Raw genomic sequence first — 20,174 nt, 5'->3', positions numbered from 1 at the left:
CTTCAATTTGGTTTCAGTCGAGTCTGGTTGAGTTTATAATTTAAAGCTTGAACTGGGAGTGATTGGCCAAATTTAGTAGTTGTGTTTGTATCNTACGACCAAATCTTCGCCAAGATTCTGACGAGAGAAGCTCTCTTGGGTTCGTGGCTGAGTTACAGAGAGAGTTTCGTGGGCACGTGAGGTACGCTATGGAGTGCCGGAGAGAGGCACGACGGCGTTACAACTCCGGAGGCGTTCCTGGGTTTGATCCTTCCACTAAGTTCATCAGGGACGGTGATTGGGTCTGTGCCTCCGTCCCTCCCGCCGTTGCTGACCGAAGAGTTGAGATCACCGGTCCGGTCGAGAGGAAGATGATCATCAACGCTCTTAACTCCGGAGCTAAAGTCTTCATGGTCAGTTTATATTCCCTTTCTCATTCTATTTTTGTTTTACCATGTTTTCGTATATTGGACCCGGTTCGGGTTGGGTTTGGCCGCAATTGGATACGGTTTGATAATAGACAATTTGACTGGATTTGGTTTAAAGTTTTATACAATTCAAAACTTGTAATTGGACCGACTTCAATTTGGTTTCAGTCGAGTCTGGTTGAGTTTATAATTTAAAGCTTGAACTGGGAGTGATTGGCCAAATTTAGTAGTTGTGTTTGTATCGGTTCTAGTTTTGATTTGGTTTGATGCTCGGTTCCTTGTGTGAATGCTAATTAATAACAAATCTGTTCGGTATGGTCTACTTTGATTTAATTTGATATCCTTGGCGTTCGATCCGGTTCGGTTTTTTTCTATCGCCTCGATTTGTAATGCGTCTGTTAGAATACACGACATGGAAATCAAGTTAATATCTTTTTTGGGGGTTTGAATAGGCTGATTTTGAGGACGCGTTGTCTCCGAGTTGGGAGAATCTGATGAGAGGGCATGTGAACTTGAAAGATGCAGTGGATGGATCCATTACATTCCACGACAAGTCAAGGAACAGAGTTTACAAGCTTAACGACCAAACTGCTAAGCTATTTGTCCGGCCAAGAGGTTGGCATCTCCCGGAGGCTCACATCCTCATCGACGGTGAACCCGCCACTGGATGTCTTGTCGATTTTGGCCTTTACTTCTTCCACAACTACGCAAAATTTAGACAGACTCAAGGTTCCGGTTTTGGACCCTTTTTCTATCTCCCCAAAATGGAACATTCTAGGTACCTCTCCAGACCGACCCGGTTCAGTCATTGAATTGATGTTTTCGGTTTAGGATTAATTTGGTTGCTTTTGGTTTCTTGACAGGGAAGCAAAGATATGGAACAGTGTGTTCGAGCGAGCAGAGAAGATGGCTGGAATAGAGAGAGGAAGCATTAGAGCGACAATACTGATCGAGACCCTCCCCGCTGTTTTCCAGATGAATGAGATACTATATGAACTGCGTGATCACTCGGTTGGTTTGAACTGTGGAAGGTGGGATTATATCTTCAGCTATGTCAAGACCTTCCAGTCTCACCCTGACCGTCTCTTACCAGACCGTGTCCTAGTCGGCATGGGACAGCATTTCATGAGAAGTTACTCGGATCTTCTCATCCGTACTTGTCATAAGCGCGGTGTCCACGCCATGGGCGGCATGGTTAGTCCCCTCTTAACTAACACTAGTTCACTACTCACTAGGACGACTACTATATACATATCTCTGTTTCAAACTTGAACGCTCAGTGCAATATTATAACGTCAGGTATAAATGATCTTGAATTATTTAAGTGGTGTGCTGTGATGATCAGGCGGCTCAGATTCCGATAAGAGATGACCAGAAAGCGAATGAGATGGCATTGGATCTTGTGAGGAAAGATAAGCTGAGAGAAGTAAGAGCAGGGCATGATGGAACATGGGCGGCTCATCCAGGACTCATCCCAATCTGCGTGGAAGCATTCACAGGCCACATGGGCAAAAATCCAAACCAAATCAAATCAATGAAGCGCGAAGACGCATCCGCGATAACAGAGGAGGATCTGCTTCAAATACCGCGAGGAGTGCGAACACTCGAGGGTCTAAGGCTGAACACACGTGTGGGAATCCAATACTTAGCCGGGTGGTTAACAGGATCAGGATCTGTGCCACTATATAACCTAATGGAGGACGCAGCTACGGCCGAGATAAGCCGTGTCCAGAACTGGCAGTGGATTAGGTATGGAGTGGAACTGGATGGAGACGGGCTAGGAGTTCGGGTGAGTAAAGAGTTGTTTGGGAGAGTAGTGGAAGAAGAGATGGAAAGAATTGAGAAAGAAGTTGGGAAAGACAAGTTCAAGAAAGGAATGTATAAGGAAGCTTGCAAGATGTTTACAAAGCAGTGCACTGCACCTGAGCTTGACGATTTTCTCACACTTGCCGTCTATAATCACATTGTAGCTCATCACCCTATCAATGTCTCAAGGCTCTGAAAGAACAAAAGATGAAGAAGAAGAAGAAGAAAAGGAAGGAAAGATTGAGATAATATGAGTTTTGTGCTTCTATCATTTTGGTCTGTTTCTCAAATGTGTTTTTCTTTTTTTACTAGTTTCGATATGTTGGTTTATATTGTAATAAACATGAACTTGTTCTTTTATTTCCAATAAGAAATAAATGTTTCTACAGCAGTCGCATGGATATTGGAGGTAAAACCAAAAGCAGAGCGTATGATTCACATATAATTTGACTTTAATGATCAGAGCCTTCTTACAAGTAAAGGATCTTCACCGGACCGTCTAGAAAAGACCCTCATCCAAGCAAAAATTCTCCTCTCTGATACTTTAAACTCAGACTGGTTTCTAAAAAAGACCCTCATCCACTAAGTTAATAAAACAAAGACTGGTTTCTCACTGTAAGATTGGTCACCCTCATACTAGTCCAGCGATCACCAGCCTTCTTCTCTGGAAAAACCGCATCAACTTGACATCCCAAAGCTTGAAGGGACTTTGACTTCATAGTCTTCCATATACAATACTGAAAAGGTCAAAAATAACCTAAAGTGTGACCCTCAAGGGCTGTTGGGATACAAATCAAGTCCCAGTTAGGGTCAATCCATTAATTGTCAATTGGTTTTTAGTTAGAAACCCAAGATAAGCCCAAATTTAACATGGTATCAGAGCCCAAGGTTAAAATTCTGATAGACGTAGAAAAGTGGATACGGACATGCCTCTTGTTAACCCGAGTAATGGGGGCCCAAGAAGGGGTTTATTATCGGTCCAAGTGGGATCGGTTCGAGATGGAGTTATCATCTCGAGGAGGCAAGTTAAAATCCTATATGTGGTCCTTGGTTTGAAGGGGAGATTGTTGGGATACAAACCAAGTCCTAGTTATGGTCAATCCATTAATTGCCAATTGGTTTTTAGTTGGAAGCCCAAGATAAGCCTAAATTTAACAAGGACGTGGATCAAAACCTCAAATTTTTATTTTTTGTTGGTAAATATGAAGTTTTTACTTAGATCAAAGCTGTTAAGTATGCAAGGTAGACTAGATGATCTGCTGATTATTCACCCTTACCTTAAAGACTGATGACTATCTTAACATCTGCAAAAAGCGATCGTTTCTTTTGAATTTACCTTCTAAGTTTTGGGTAATTTCAAGGAAATCATTATTTATTGTTATCAGTTATCATACTATAATAGTGTAATTTACAACTCTGCTCTTGTCCACTCTTCATCAGAAAGGAAAGATTGATAACTTGTATCAATTTCGGCAAGATGGTGAAGTGCTTCCGTATACATGATTTCTCTTGAGAGCATAAGGTGAGTTGAGTTCCTTATACATGATTGCTCTTGAGAGAAATTCACTGAATTTTTCATGTTGGTCTATTCTCTATCAGAATGGATTTAAGTGCCTCATATACGACGAATATGAAACTAAATTGAAAGTCTATTTTTTTGTTTCTTGTAGCCACTAGCCCATCAAGCCATCACACTTCACGACCGTTGCTACGGTTTATCTTGATAGTGAGTGATATGAGGCACTTAAACTGTTCTGATTTTTGGAAAAGAAATTAAAAAAAAAAGACTAAACCGGGTTGGACCAGTTGAATTAGATTGATCCCGTAGGTGAGCCGACAAATTTATTGGTTTGATCATAAAATTCACGGTCGGTTATCAAAACGACAAACCCTAAACCAAACCAAAGAGAATCCTCTTCTCTGCAAAATCGACCATTTCACTTTCTCGGAATCGCATCTTCTTCTTCAATCACTCTCTCCTGGTTCGATTTTTTTCAGGTATGAAGTTCATTTTGTGAATATGGGTTTTATCTTGAGATCATTGGTTTTACGAAAGTTTGTGTCTTTGTCTTTGAATAGTTCTTATCTGAGATTTTATCTGTAGATTTCCTTCTTATTTCTCTTTTTGATTTCTGAGCTGTCTGTACATATCTAAAGCTAGGGTTCTTTACGAAACTGTGGTCGGTTTGATCTGTCTTTTTTATCCGACCTTGTGATCCGTCTATAATTGAATCGCGTTCTTTAAAATCAGCTCTCAACTTTAGGTTCCAGTTCTCTAGTTTCTTACTAATTATTCTGTAAAATTTACGGAATGGTCTCCACCTTTAGGATCTGCAACTCAAGTTTTGATCTTAGAATCTCTACCACTCGGATTCATGTGTACTTCGCCACTGCATTGTTTAATTATTATATATGTGGTGATCTTAGAAAAAAACTGTGTTTTGCATAACCGGTGAATATTAATTGTCCTGTGTTGATCAGTCCAGTATCTGAAGTTAAGCTATACTATTCGTAAAGCTTTTGTTTATAGATTTGCACACTTTTTAAGTCTTAATGGCTGCTCTGTTTCTTTAGACATAGATTTAGCACTCATATCTTCTATGATCAATCCTGTTTCTGAACTTAAATTGTACACAATTCGTTTGCCTTTTTTGTTCATAGATGATTTACTCTAATGGCTATGTTTCCTTCAGATACGGGTGTGAAATATCATCTCTCCCAACAATGTCCATCAGGAGGCCTCAAATCCCGCGGCTTCTTCTTCAAAACGTCTCTTGTATGAGAAACGCGCAGCAGATTCTAAGACATGTGAACGTATCTCTTCATGACGGTGGTGCACTTGTCTTAACTGGAACCAACGGATCCGGTAAATCAACCTTCTTGAGAATGTTAGCCGGATTCTCAAAACCGTCTGCTGGAGAAATCCTCTGGAACGGTCACGACATAACTCAATCGGGAATCTTCCAACAGTACAAACTCCAACTCAACTGGATCTCTTTAAAAGACGCCATCAAAGAGAGATTCACTGTACTCGACAATGTCCAATGGTTTGAGCTTCTCGAGAATAAAATCGGCAAAGCACAACCGGCATTGGAGCTAATGGGTTTAGGGAGGTTGGTGAAAGAGAAGTCAAGAATGTTGTCAATGGGTCAGAGGAAAAGGTTGCAACTTGCAAGGCTCCTCGCTATCGACCGACCGATTTGGCTTTTGGACGAACCATCAGTTGCTTTGGATGATGAAGGAGTTAGATTGCTTGAGTATATCATTGCAGAGCATAGGAAAAAGGGAGGGATTGTGATTGTTGCCACTCATCTTCCTATTGACATTGAAGATGCTATGATCTTGAGGCTTCCTCCTAGGTTTCCAAGAAAAATGACTTTGATTGATATGCTTGATCGTGCAGACATTTCTTAGTAGAAGAATCGAAGGGTGTTTTCTTTTGAACCTTGTGTAATGCGATATGAGTATTCCTCGAGCAGATTTGGTTAAAGCATTTTTGGTAAATCTAAAGTCAAAAATTTCATGTAATGTTTTTATAAACTTATCCTAAAATTGAATAACTTAACTATAATTTTTGGAAAGACAAATAAATATTTGGTTTCTGGTCAAACAGACATACATCTATGCTCTACAAAAAAGGTACAGTAATACCCATACTAATTTAAAATTGCAACAGGTTATAGAACCAATCGTATAACTTTATGAAAAGACTATAACAGTGTAATTTTTTTTTTTTTTGGACATTCTAACAGTGTAATTTAAACCAATGAAAAGAAGAAGGAAAAAAAAAGAATTGGACTAATAGATGATGTAAGTGAACGCCATAAATAATTTATACAAAGGCATAAATGGATTTGTGCAATCCAAATCAAACCGGCTGGGAAAATAAAACTGAAAAAATAGCTGAACCGATTCGGTTATTGAAAACCCGAGTACCGAAATTAAGCAGGCCTATAAAAATCAAAAGGAATCCCTCATTCTTGCGTCTCTGGGAAAATTAGGGTTTTTGCCTCTCTCCGCCGTCAGCCTTCGTCTACAGGTTTCTCTTCATTTGCTCACCGAATCTTATCTGTTGTATCATCTGGGAAATCGATTGCAATCTCGTACCATTATTTTCTCGGTTAACTCTGTGTTGAATCGAATCTGTGTCATTAGAATTATCCTCTGTTTTGTTAGATACATAATTCAATCCCTAGCTTCTGTAACAAGTTATTCTTAATTCTTCTGTAAAGTTTGATTGCTTAACATGAAACTATGTATTGTTTGCTGCTGATTTTGTATGCATTTCATTGGTGTGCTGTGTGAATTTATCATGTTAAATGTTCTTCTTGGTTGGTCTATTATTCTCTATCAGAATGGATTCTCAGATTAAGCACGCTGTGGTGGTTAAGGTCATGGGTAGGACTGGTTCCAGGGGTCAGGTCACTCAGGTTCGAGTCAAGTTCACTGACTCTGATCGTTACATCATGAGGAATGTTAAAGGACCAGTGAGGGAAGGTGATATCTTAACCTTGCTCGAGTCTGAGAGAGAAGCCAGAAGACTCCGTTGATCTTCTTCCTACTACTCTACAAACCAGAATCAAGAAAACATTTTGGCTATTTGTCTTTTGCTTTCTCTTATTGGATTAGTGATTATGAATTTTGTTGTGTCTTTAAGACAATTGCTGGATTTGTAAGTGTTCCTGGTTGTTTTGTTATTCCAAATCTGTTACCTTTTTTCGATATGGTCAGAAATGTGATAGACATATTGATCACTCACTTCAAGAATTTGTTCTGCATCTCCTCCATTTTGTTCAATCCAAACCAAGGTAAACTAGTTCTTGAGTTTTGCCAGCAACGGATCAGCCAAAGTCCTGGATACAAAGAAGAATATTGTACATTTGTGCTGCTAACTGACTGGTCCGGCTTAACCTAGTCCAAACCCTCCAAAATGCGTCTAGAGACAACTAAAAATAATGCATCAACCTAACTCTGCTATAGGTCAATCTACAAGCCTAAAAATGATAGGCTTCAAAGTAGTTTTTCAAACCAGATATCTCATACCTCATCACAAATCCTTTTCTTTTATCCTGGTCCGTTTTGAGGCTGACCTTGATCTTAGCCCTGCAGTGAGTTTCGACTTGAAACGGGTCAGTTTAAACCAATCAGTAACATCCTACTACGTTGTCACTAAAGTGACTAACGCTTCCCATACTTGGGTTTTCGTAAACCGGCTTTGTTCGTTGTAGTTGAACATTTGGAGATTGGTCTGAGTTGTTGCTACTTCTTTTGGATTAAGCTTTCTAAACTAATTGATACGTTTGTCTACTTGTCTAAAATTGAACGCCTTGATGTTGTTTCTCTTTTCTTGTTGGAGAATTTGTCTTATGTGAATGATGTGATCAGGTTTATAATAAGTTTATCTATTTTGCTTTGTGCCTTTATTCTCTGATTAATTACCCAATTTGAATAAAGTATCAATCAAGACTTACTTCTATTAAGAAATTAAATTAATTTATCATTTAGTGGAGAACCCATAATAGGAATTATATTCCACAAAACCTTTCGTGTTTTTTTTTTAATAAAATAATTTGTCTAGGGATTTTGTTATTTTCATCACACTTAAGGTATTTCAGATTATGATTAAAAAATATGTGTTCGTAAAAAAGTTCAGAAAATTCTAAGGTTTTGTAACCAAATTATACAGAGAAGCCATGTATAAGGAGGATTTACTGATTTCTATAGATAAGATTTTCATCTATAGAATCAATTCGACAATGCGTTGTCGTTCCACGAGCAAGGAGGCCCAAATCTGCGATATTTTTTTCTCTTTTAACCTCGAGTGATTTGCTTCTTTTTGTTCTTCTCGTTTTTAGTTGACAATGCAAAATTTATTTGATTTTTTTACCACTTTATTACACGACGCCTTCGTCCATATATGTATATATACTGTATTTAAGTACTATGCCTTTGTTTTGTATAATATATGATTAATGCCTTAACAATAGTAACTAAAGTTAATTTTGATTAGTTTCATTAATAATGCAAAAGGACAAAAACTCCCATCTTACGACAGTGAAATGACCTTTGAGCAATAATTTTATCCGCAGTTGTAAATAGAATCAAAGTACGATGACACTGTTAATATAACAAATTCCTTAATTCTCTTGGCCAATCAAATTTTCTAGTGAAAATTATTTTTGAATTCATGGACCAATGAGTAAATTATAGCTCTTAGAATTAATTTATTCGCCGAGATGTCTAGCTACCTACGAGTTTTGTCGAATTTTGGGCTCCAGTGATTTTTGTTCTTGGTGACTCAAAAGATTTTAGGATTCTATAGATTAGTGAACTCAATTATTGACTATTATCTAGCGATTTGGTTCATATATAAAGTTATGGTCAGAGATAGGGGTTGAAACCGTGATATGACAATGTTACTGAAGCACTCAAATAATGAATAAAAAAACCTCAAGAATGGCCTCTATCTACAAAAATATTTTCAAATCATTGTTTTTTTAACACTTCACAAAATATGTAGTTATTGAAATCTATTGAACACTGTATATTTAATAAATTATTTATAAAAACACTATCATGGTTATGTTCAATAGTATTAATATTTCTTAAATTTATAATTTTTAAGTCACCTTAAGTCAGTCGCTTAAAAGATGAGGCCGTTAGTAACTTAATGTTTAAACAAACAAAAAATTGAGAAGTGAAAAAGTGAGGTTAGAACACGTAATTATTAGGAATTCATGTCTATTAATCTTTTAGGTTGCCCCTAATCTCTCTCTCTCTCTCTCTCTCTCTCTCTTCTGTCTCTCTCTAAGTTGGAAAAGCCCTATAAATAGACGTCTTGGTCGCCTTCTTTGTCTCCACATCACTACAAACCTCTCTCTTTTTTTTCTTCTCTAAGTTCACTTAAACCCACAATTAAATATAGTAAGAGAAAGAAACTTAACCAAAGAAAATGGAGAATATGGGAACTAGAGTGATAGAGCCATTGATACTGGGGAGAGTGCTAGGAGATGTTCTTGATTTCTTCACTCCAACAACTAAGATGAATGTGAGTTATAACAAGAAGCAAGTCTCCAATGGCCATGAGCTCTTTCCTTCCTCTGTCTCCTCCAAGCCTAGAGTTGAGATCTATGGTGGTGATCTGAGATCCTTCTTCACCTTGGTATGTATATTTATATATATAAATCAAAATGTTGGGGTTGCTGGTTTTTTCCAAAACATATCAAACTGTTCACTTCCTTTTCCTCTTAAATGTTTTCCATTTTCTGACTCCTTGGGGAAAAGATTTAGGGACAGTATAATGATTTTATAAACTATACCATTAGTTATAATCAATTCCATTTTTTACCTTTTTTGTTATTGATGGTAAAAACTCAACTGAAATGCAAAACAGGTGATGATAGACCCAGATGTTCCAGGTCCTAGTGACCCCTTTCTAAAAGAACACCTGCACTGGTACGTTTCTTTACTTTCCTGTTTATAACTTGGGGCCCATATCCCATATGAATTGCTATATCAATACTTCTTTAATTTTAAAACCCTAGTTAATTTTTTTTTTTTTTAATTCATTAATTTGTTGAACGTTTCAATAGGCTCGTTACAAACATTCCCGGTACAACAGATGCTACATTTGGTAAGGCCTCGTCATAAATCTTGAATTATATAGAATATTATATATATTAATGTTAAATATAAATAAAGATTTGCATTCAAATATAGGAAAAGAGGTGGTGAGCTATGAATTGCCAAGGCCAAGCATAGGGATACATAGGTTTGTGTTTGTTCTGTTCAAGCAGAAGCAAAGACGCGTTATCTTCCCCAATATCCCTTCGCGAGATCACTTCAACACTCGTAAATTTGCGGTCGAGTACGATCTCGGTCTCCCTGTTGCGGCTGTCTTCTTTAACGCACAAAGAGAAACAGCAGCTCGCAAACGCTAGTTTCACTAATGTCCATCAAACGCAAAAAAAAAAAAAAAACAGTTGGATAAAATTTGTAATCACGTGTTTATTTATGTTATGAATTTCCGTACTTTGAATAAAGCTTGAGTAATATCTGAAATATCTATTTAATCTATAAAAATATAATATTGTGGTTTGATAAACGTGTTGTTTTATTTTTCAAATAAATATTTTATTACCCAAAAAATATATGTATATATTTATTATACAAACTAATCTATTCTACTTATGTGCTAAAATCCACTTCCATGTTAAGGATATAATCTAATGGTCACTATTAGAGATTTTTTCGTTAACCAATTTTATAAACTCAATATATCAATTTAAAAAACAGAAGTGTTGATAACGATACAATCACGATAAAATCTAAATTGCATATCATGTTTATAGCATCCACCACCGCACAAGTCTTAGTAATTAATAAAATCTAAATTGTTGAAGCATAAATCCTCCTTATAATACATACATACATGGCTTGATGATAGGTCACATCATACGAAGTGAACTTTATAATATGATAAATGTGGAAATACGGAAAATAAAAAAAAAACAATAGTTATAATAACGGAGAAGACTCTCTTTTTTTTTGTTCTGGTCAAAGTGACAAGACCTTGATGACCCTCTAAAACAGGATCCTCTCTTCTTAGAGCATGGGCAGCAGCGTTCCTTTGCTGCGTCCTTCAGTATAAAATTATTAAATTTAAATAGAAATTCGCCAATTATCAAAGGGACGTTCCTTAAAAAGGGACGTATTTATCTCCGTCCTTCGCTACACGTGGCAGCGTGTGCTACATCTCTGCCGTTCTTCTCTAATTCGTCTCCCTTCTTCTTCTTCGGTTTGATTTCCTCTCGTAAGTCTCTCCTCGATTTCTCTTACTCTTCCGATAGTGTATCTCTCTCGTCTCATCAACGCCGCCGTTGAAATCGTCTCGCTTGTTCCTGATTGATTCAGCTTCCTCTGTTCATCAAGCTCCTGACTTGAGATCTTTCATCGGTTAAACATCGGCGGCAGCGATTAGATTTCTCCTAAGATTTCTGCTAAAGTGTCGACTCTTTTTAGTTGCAACCAGGTTTGTACCCATCAGACTGTGAGATTGATTGATAATTTAACGAGAGTTGGGGTTGTCTTGTCTTGTCTTTTAATCTTTCGTTTCTGGGTTTTTTGTTCTGTTTGTCAACACTTTAGGGAACAGTACAATCATCTCTAGCTACAGAGTTTCGAATCCATTGCAGCAGAACCAGTTAATTACTCACAAGGTACGTTTGTTACTTACTTAGATCATTTTGGGGTGTTTGTTTTAAACTTGGCAAAAGATTATATCGTTTTGTGCATTGTGTAGATTCTCTCATGTCTCGATTTGTGTTTGTTTGCTGGTTTGGTTTGGTCTCGAATTGTTAATTCCAATATGGGACTAGAGAAACTTGAGGCTTTAAGTCTGAGCAATTATTTTACTGTGTCACCAAGTTGATCATCAGTGTGTGTAGTATTGTGTCACGACCAAGTTAATCTGGATTACGTTTTGTTACTTAGATCATTTAGCAAGCAGCTTTCTTTCAGTCATTGATGAAAGTCTCTTTGAAAATGTTTAATGGTAGATTCCAAACCCGCACCGTTGTTCACATACCCATGGACGCTCCTACCGAACAACAACAACCGGCTCAGCTCAGCTCCGGAAACGACCGTGAAATTTTCCGACAAACCTTGTAGAACACTCTCCTGCGGCGTTCTTTCTACCTCCCTTCTTTCAAGATTTACGGTGGTGTCTCTGGTTTTTACGATTACGGTCCTCCTGGCTTCGCTCTTAAGAATAATATCCTCAAATTTTGGCGTGAAGTAAGTAAGCATCATTCATTCATTTATTCACTTACTTACACAATATTTTGTTTATTTTTACTTTGATCTTGATTTTTCTCTATGTTTGTGTTTTTTACAGCACTTCGTTTATGAGGAGCATATGCTGGAAATTGAATGCCCCAGTGTCACACCTGAGGCTGTTCTCAAGGCTTCAGGGCATGTTGACTACTTTCACGATCAGGCCAATCGAGAGCTCGGTGGTCATTGGATCTCCACTGTATTGATGTACTTGTCCAATGTTCAAAAGGGCGGAGAGACAGTGTTTCCCATGTGGTTTAACTATCATTTATACACATGTAGAATACTCTAGACTATCTTGAACATCCATTTGGTTAATATAATTTGAGGGACCAAACTTTGTCCTACACCAATGCACATGCAAACTTAAGAAACTCTGAAAATAAGATTAATATATTTGAGGGACCAAAATTTGTCCTACACCAATGCACATGCTCTTACTCGGCGATCATACTATCATTTCTGTATTTTCCATGTGTTCATTGTTTGGTATTGTACGAGTTATTGGTATATCGACATGAGTTTAAAGGAAACATAATTATATTCAACCGAATAACCATTATATTACAAACTCTTTTAATCATTAAATTGCTTACAATATGTAATATTTATACAAAAAATTACCTTTCTCTGCGTAGCAATATATGATTAACAACAACGAAGATTAGCATTCAGTGTTCAAATGGAGAAAATAATTTGAGAAAATGGGTTGGCCATTTTTGGGTGTCGATAGTATAGTACGGCATGTATGATAGATAGACCTATGCATGTTTGAGATATGCAAGTGGAAAATAATTCTTTCAACGGTAAACTCAAGAGAGGCCACGTGTCACTAATTGTATGGTTAGCTGCTAAGTACTGTTACAATTATCTATCCTCAACGCCGACCGAACTGTTCGTTACATGTATATATATTCCCAATCATATATAAAAAAAATCTAGCAAAATACTACTATAACTTGTCTGGATTTTGTTAGATTGTTCGTATATACATAGTTTGGATTCTTGTTTATGAACTTTAGCAAATATTATATAATCATCTCTTCGTTCCAGTTCAATGCTTCGATTGAAGTCGACGTTTAGTTTAATTATGGTTTCAATTATTCTACTTTATTTTTGCCTAAGGATAGTGAAAGCAAAATTGATCTGACTATTTATTGGTTTTTGGTTTTAGTGTGCATTCGAACTTAGAACTTAGAAGTAACCAAATCTACAAAATCATTAAAGTTTGTTTTCAATTTTATTTAAATCCAAATTTTAAATTTATTTATTTACTTGCTAATTTTTCAATTTATCTAGAATGAAAAATACTCTTTTTATATAAAGAAACGATGGTTGATACATATATGAAATCTCTATATCTTAAATTTACTATCGTAGCTATAGATTACGAATTGGAAAGGATAAGGGTTATCTGCACATGGATGTGTCATAACCAAATCTAAAGCAGTTATTGCTTCCATAGATTTTGAGTCCAAATTTCTCAAGCCTAATTATTAATTTACTACAATGTTCCCTTCAAATATTAAACTAAAAAACAGAAAAAGGTATATAAAAAGATGTATATACATCTAGTACATATATACAGTACACCTACGTAGGCAAATGGATTGACTACCAAATCAAGGGCATGCAAACACCTTAGGATTTGCCTGAAAAAGGCACTGTGAACTAGTAGAATATTATATAGAGTCTTAGGGCTCCAGTAAGACATAATGTGCATGTGTTGTGTTTAGCCACTTGTGGTTATTTTCATAGCCTAATATTTTTCCAAAAGTAAAACACATTTTATTATTATTAGTACATATGTTTATTTATAAAACGACTGGCCCCTCGTTAGGTGTTATTACATATTCAACACCGGCTCTGTTCCATTCCCTAATAATGAGAAATGATTCATTCCCAAAAATGGTGTCAGCATTAGGATATGAATCATTTTTGAACTAAAACATTATAGAGTGTTAGGGCTTCAGTAAGACATAGTGTGACTGTGTTGTGTTTAGCTACTTATAGTTGTTTTCATGGTTAAGTATTTTTCCAAAAGTGAAACACATTTTTCTGATAGTAGGTTTATTCTTAAAATGGGTGGCCCTTGTAATAACAAATCAACACGTACTCTCTGTTCTGTTCCATCATCCCTCATTTCACTCAAATTTTTTGCCACATCTAAATATACTTCGCCCAAAAATAAATGTGTTAGCTCACCTTATTTTTTTTCTTTTTCGTAAGTATATTAATTTATTATATGGATGTACAATCTTTTTTAATTAGTACTCACTACTCACTAAATGATCTATAATTTACACAAATTCAAGTCTTGTCACAAGTAATGACTTCCTCCTACTTTTACACGAGCACTTTTTTTCTTTCATTTTAATTTTCACGGTACACATATAAATCACATCTTTCAAATCAGACATTAACTAAAGAATTAAATCTACCGGTACATAGATTTTAAAGTACATTAACATCTTCTATTTCACCGGTACGAAGCCGCAAACCTGGTGATTAACCATCAGTGGAAATTATTAGCCGCCATACTTCGATTTAGAACGAATCACGAGGACAAACCAACATGCAATAACCTTACGATTAAAAGAGACGACCCGTCATGTTTGATGTTTCGTGTAATAACAAGATGGCCAAAAAAAACATACTAACCCTTGGACCGAGTCCACTGGTTCTTCGTATAAACATGAAGATTCTAATCTTTTAAATATTCAGGGCTTTGTGTATATAAAGGCTGTCTAAATTTGATTGGTAAACGTGTCGAGGAGTCGTGCTAGGTCCCCTTTCATGTGTTAAGGTTTTTGATCCTCGTATGGTTTATGTTTGTGTGCTTGAATGTGCGCTTCATATTCATATATATGTGCTAGGTCCCCTCTCATGTGTTAATGTTACTCACGAGGAGTAAACAACATAAAGTGGTGATGAAGTACATCTCGACATACATGTAGACAAAGTAAACTCAATGATATAGATAAAAATAAGTAGATTCAAATATATATATTTTTTAAAAAAAAATCAATAAAATTTCTATGACTAATGATGTATGTTACAAGAAGTCAAAAACCTCCTATATATATATATAGGATTTTCGATCAATCCTTTTTTTTTTGTTTAAGTTCTTGAGTATTTTTTTCCGAATCTTTTGGGTGTTTTTGGATAGTTACAACGCGTGTTTACATGATATAATATTGAGTTAATTTTTTAATTTTCATTTCAAAATCAATTGATGAGTGAGTAAAGTACAAAAAATAAGTTATATGTTTATTTTATAAAAATTATCTTTGCACCGGAAGGAGCTTCTTCTGCGATGCTTTTGTACTCCGAAAGCTGCAAAAAAAATGCATCACTTTACACTTTTTTGTTTTGTTTTGTTATCTTCTTTCTCTTTTGCAATTTAACTTTGTATTATGCAAGCTGCAAAGAATTTTCTTCTGGAAGAGTCTTATATTTGCAACCAAAGTAAAATATCACAAAAAAATTGTCCTTTGGGAGAGTCAAGGGTTGAGGAAGAGAGTAGATAACAACAATCACTCACTTACTGTTCACAATCTTGGTTCTGATTTACACAACCTAGCTGGAAAATTTCTGCTATATAGATTTGAGATGAAAAAAAAACCAAAAAATATCTTATCTATTTTTTATTTGGAAATTTTATACCCTGATTTTTTTTGTTGGAAAAATAATATCCATATTACTAAATATAATGTAAAATTGGAACATTTTTTTTGTTAAAATGACAAAACATTTTTTTTTTTGGATATCAAACTCCACTAATGTGGATATTATTTTTTCAACCAGAAAAGATCATTTTATTGAATTTCTAAATAAGAAATAGAAGAAGTATTTTTTTGCCTTTCTTCCCGATTTGAGATCATTTTATGTATATGCGAAGTATATTCACATTGTTTTACTGTATTCCTCTAGGGGGCGTGATCCACCACACACATACTTGAGTATTTTTTTTGTCAACATTACTGTGTTCATCTTTTGAAAATATCTCATTTGAGTTTCAAAAGGTAAAATACAAAAAGTTCACACAAGCTCGTGCATTTTGTTTCTCCAAGATCTAATCTACCTCTATATTTAACTAAACTCCAAGTCTATACAACTCTTGCAATTAAGAATCATTTTCAGATAAACCCTTTAGCAAAAGAAAAACTAATAGGTACTGTCTCAGTTCCAGTGACATGCAGGGGAGGAAAGTCGTAGAACAACAAAACCTTAGCACTATAATAGCCTCATCAAAACTGGCGGAGATCGATAAACAACGTGAGCCGAAATCTTTAAGATTACAAACCAGAAACAAAACTGTATTCAAACTTATGTTGTGATTCCAGCAAAAGTATGTTGGCATTCAAGAGATGAACTTACCTCTTGAGATGTAACAAGCTGCGAGTGCATAGGGAATGTGAAGGACCAAGAGCTAAGCTGAATACATTTCAAAGCAAATGTTTAGAGTATAACTTTTGATTTCTTTTCACAAGGGAAGTTGAGTAGGAGGTAATGTGAAGGTAAGTACCTCGAGAATAATTTGATCTTCAGGCTTAAGGAATATTGTTTCCTCCTGTTCGTCTTCACTACAACAAGGTTTTCTTTGTTTGGGATGCTTTAACTATATAACCAAGAATCCACATCACATTGTTAAAACAAGAAAGAGGATTCAAAAACCGGAAAAGAATCTTATGGGAACACAAAAAACACCTTGTAAATCTTAATGACTTGAAGCGGAATGACCCTCGAAGCTCTTCTGTAGACTATATAAACCGAAACTTCAAACTGTTAAACTACTATTTCTCATAAGTAAAGAACTTTACCTAAAATTTATCTTGAAAAGACCATACCTCGTCTTCAGTGGCCCATGAGATTTCATCGAAAATCCATCATATAGGTAACGATGAAGAAGTTGCGGTGGGAGATTCATCACTCTTTGATATACCAGTAAACCAACATCTTTCTCCTTTTTCTCCAAGAGTAGTTCTAGATCACTCGCTATAAATTCTCTGGACAAACATTGAGAATAAACTCTTTTAGCTCTCTAAAGCACTTACTGTCCTGAACGCAAAGAAGTTATACAGTAGTTATAAAACCAAATGCGAACAAACACCTTTGAACATTCAATTCGATCATTAAGCATAGATAAAAGTAAAGTCACCTAACAAAGATGATTTTCACATGACTAGCCTTTGTATCTTGCCAAGTAAAGAGCAGTGACAAGAGCAAATAAAGCATCATCCTCATCATCTGCTACTTTGACCACAGTTCCCACCGTGGTCTGATTAAATATCAAATCCACAATCCTACAAGGTTGAGCAAGGAGGAAAACTGAAAAAAAAATAAAAACAAAAAGAAGATGTATAGATACATACTGGGAGATGACACTAGATATTGCTTCCCCGGCTACACCATCTTGAACTTGTATATAAACAGAGGGAAGAGAAATACGGCCAGAAAATTACCAACAATTGTCTATCCTTCCCCTCTATAAGGTAAATTAGGGAACTTTGCATCTACAAAAGTCAAGAATGAGACATACTCATCATCAAGTCACCTAGCTTTGTATAGAGAAAGTCTCAAAATCTCTAAGGTTGGTTACTACTAATTAAGTACTCATTAACCAAAAGACATAACCGGATGAGTCAATTTACGTCTAGGCGCTGACGCAAAGGCCGAAAGAGAACGCATAAACGGTGAAAACGCTAAAAGGTTGAAACTTTGAAAATCTTCTTCTCCCTGATGGCCTTCCGAGGCATCTATGCAAAGTTTAACCCATTCTCTATGAATTGAGACCACAACCTTACTCCATAAAAGAAAACAGTATGAAATAGCAAAACTTATTTATTTGGATTAAGATTGACGAGAATCTTACCGACGGTGGAGCGGGATGAAACACCGGTAAGAGAATCGGCGGCGACTTGGAGAGAGAGACGGAGAGAAGAACCGACTTCCCCTCAGTTCATACAATTAATTTTTTTTCCTAAACCGAATAGTTCAATCGAGTCAATTCATACCGGTTATTTTCTTAATCCACCGTACCGTACTGGTCCGTTCCAACTATAAACCCAATCTCTGTTTCTTCCAAAGCAAAGCCCAATTGGAACCCAGGCCGACCCAATTCGATCCTATACTGAAAGAAACAGAGTAATCGCATCTTTGAGAAGTCAGTGTATTTATTCAAAAATTACTTGACTTGAGGAAGAAAAAAAGAAAAAGGTTTGTTAGGACTCTCAGTCTTGGGTAATAAATACGAAGATTAGGGGTTTATGGGCTTATTGCAGGCCTGAAATAAATTAAAGGCCCAATCGTTTGTTCGTGACCAGAATAAATACGAGAAACAATAACAACAACAACAACAACAACAAAATCTTCAAACCTAAATCCCTCTATATCTATGGAACCTCTGCTTCCCTTGTCAACATATCACAATGGAAGAATCCGCCATCAAAGTAGTAATCTTCTTCTTCTTCTTCTACTTATGGGCGGGTTTTTTTCTTACTCGCTCTCTCTTTTTGATTAACTAATTAATTAATTAATTAATAGTTTTCTGATCATGAAGTAGTATGACTTATACCTTTAGGGTCTGAAAGGTATGGTTAGTATGATTAGTAGAATTTTCTGATTAGATCTTTTGTACCTTCTAGGGTCTGAAAGTGCTGGATTTGAACGACAGTGTCGCAGACGCTCCAAACCCCCGGTAAAAATTTATTATTACTATTTACTTTTTTTTTTTTTTTTTTTTTGGTTGTTGTCGTTGATGATGATGATCATAGTATTATTTATCTCCACCTGCATGCAATCAAAATCAAATTGTTGAACAATTAACATTTTCATGACGGTTTCCGTTGAGGGATATAACACTTCGCTTCCAAGTTATTATGTGGAGCTCGCGTTGGCAAAACATTTCGCTTCATGTGGAGAGATCTTACTTTGTTATGTTCCCAGAGACTTTGCTACGGGTTTCCTCAAGAGATACCTTTCTTTTCTTTCTTTTTTTTCTTTACTTTGAAACTTAATGGAACTGACTTGGGACGATCGACTGCAATCGTTAAGCCTGCAACCTTGCCTTCATTGCTGCTCGATGTTAATCCCTCGACTTGGATAAAACATTACACGTAATTTTTATATACTATACCAAGTCAGTTTGTGGTAAAGTATGATAATCACAATAAAATAAATAAGATAGTTCTATTTGTACATTTGACAATCGACTGGGAGTTATTGTCTTATTGATCTCAAGTCGTAACTATTACTAAGCCTTGTCATATAAATTTGATCATTATATAATTTTTTTATACTATACCAAGAAGATATTGATATTCGTTTAAACAAGTTTTGTTAAAAGATACAATTTCAGAGGATCTATCTCTATCTCCAAAACTATAATTTAACAAGTCCTTATAAAAACGTTTGTTATATATAAAAGCAGAGCAAGAAACAGAGAAAGCTTCTCAAGTCACCGATGATCTTAAAAATATATGGAATGCTTTTCAAACTCAAAAAAAAAACTTTATAAAAAATGTAGCAATTAAAACAAAGAGTCTTCTACCTTAAACATCTTTTCAACCTTATCCCATCATCACATTTCACACATAACAATTGATCCAACCAAACCTAACAAGAACTGTAAAAGCATTCGACCAACTAACGCAATGATTTACTCCGTAGGCCAGCCAAGACCTGGTCTTTGAACCTCCGGTTGTGCTTCTTCATAGTCGCGTGCAGAGCGGATTGCTTCCTCAAAGTCAGTCGAGTCACTCGCCACAGGAAGGAAGCTTCCAATGTCGTCTTTAGCACCAAAACCTCCAGCTCTAATCACATCTTCTGCTGATATAGAAGCTTCCATGTTCACATCACCACGTGGCTGATCTCTACCATCTTGACACGTATCATTCTGATTAGCAAGTACACCGTGACTTTGCCTGTCTTCGGTCTTAGATCCTCCCGGAGATATTACCCTCGGCTCTTTTACTTTACCTGCACCTACCAACGAGTAATAAACGAGCAATTGTAACTAACTGAATAGTCATAACACATACGCGAACTACGGACTTGTTAAGACCGATCAAAACCCTAATAAAACATATTCATCTACAAAGAAAGTAATGTTTATGTAATATAAAA

At 36.0% G+C, this 20,174-nt stretch overlaps 4 protein-coding genes and 1 pseudogene across 4 annotated transcripts; 4 read left to right on the top strand and 1 right to left on the bottom strand.

Annotated features, from left to right (window-relative positions):
• On the top strand, positions 115-2,573 carry LOC104734409 (malate synthase-like). The gene is made up of 4 exons (XM_019234945.1): positions 115-392; positions 860-1,185; positions 1,271-1,601; positions 1,753-2,573. Exons 1-4 carry the CDS (start codon positions 189-191, stop codon positions 2,407-2,409), a joined length of 1,518 nt encoding a protein of 505 aa, XP_019090490.1. The 5' UTR covers positions 115-188; the 3' UTR covers positions 2,410-2,573.
• Positions 4,111-5,741, top strand: LOC104734408 (ABC transporter I family member 1). Its single transcript, XM_010453978.2, has 2 exons — positions 4,111-4,211; positions 4,907-5,741. The coding sequence occupies exon 2, from the start codon at positions 4,938-4,940 to the stop codon at positions 5,625-5,627; it is 690 nt and encodes a 229-aa protein (XP_010452280.1). The 5' UTR covers positions 4,111-4,211; positions 4,907-4,937; the 3' UTR covers positions 5,628-5,741.
• LOC104734407 (40S ribosomal protein S28-1) lies at positions 6,568-6,977 on the top strand. Its single transcript, XM_019234963.1, has one exon. It carries the CDS (start codon positions 6,569-6,571, stop codon positions 6,761-6,763), a length of 195 nt encoding a protein of 64 aa, XP_019090508.1. The 5' UTR covers position 6,568; the 3' UTR covers positions 6,764-6,977.
• LOC104734406 (protein TERMINAL FLOWER 1-like) lies at positions 9,061-10,274 on the top strand. The gene is made up of 4 exons (XM_010453977.1): positions 9,061-9,375; positions 9,607-9,668; positions 9,806-9,846; positions 9,933-10,274. Exons 1-4 carry the CDS (start codon positions 9,166-9,168, stop codon positions 10,151-10,153), a joined length of 534 nt encoding a protein of 177 aa, XP_010452279.1. The 5' UTR covers positions 9,061-9,165; the 3' UTR covers positions 10,154-10,274.
• On the bottom strand, positions 16,158-18,204 carry LOC104737824 (annotated as a pseudogene).

This window comes from Camelina sativa, chromosome 13, assembly GCF_000633955.1.
Source record: "Camelina sativa cultivar DH55 chromosome 13, Cs, whole genome shotgun sequence".
Classification (NCBI taxonomy): domain Eukaryota; kingdom Viridiplantae; phylum Streptophyta; class Magnoliopsida; order Brassicales; family Brassicaceae; genus Camelina; species Camelina sativa.
The sequence above is the reverse complement of the archived record's forward strand: the minus strand, read 5'-3'. Positions and strand labels throughout refer to the sequence as shown.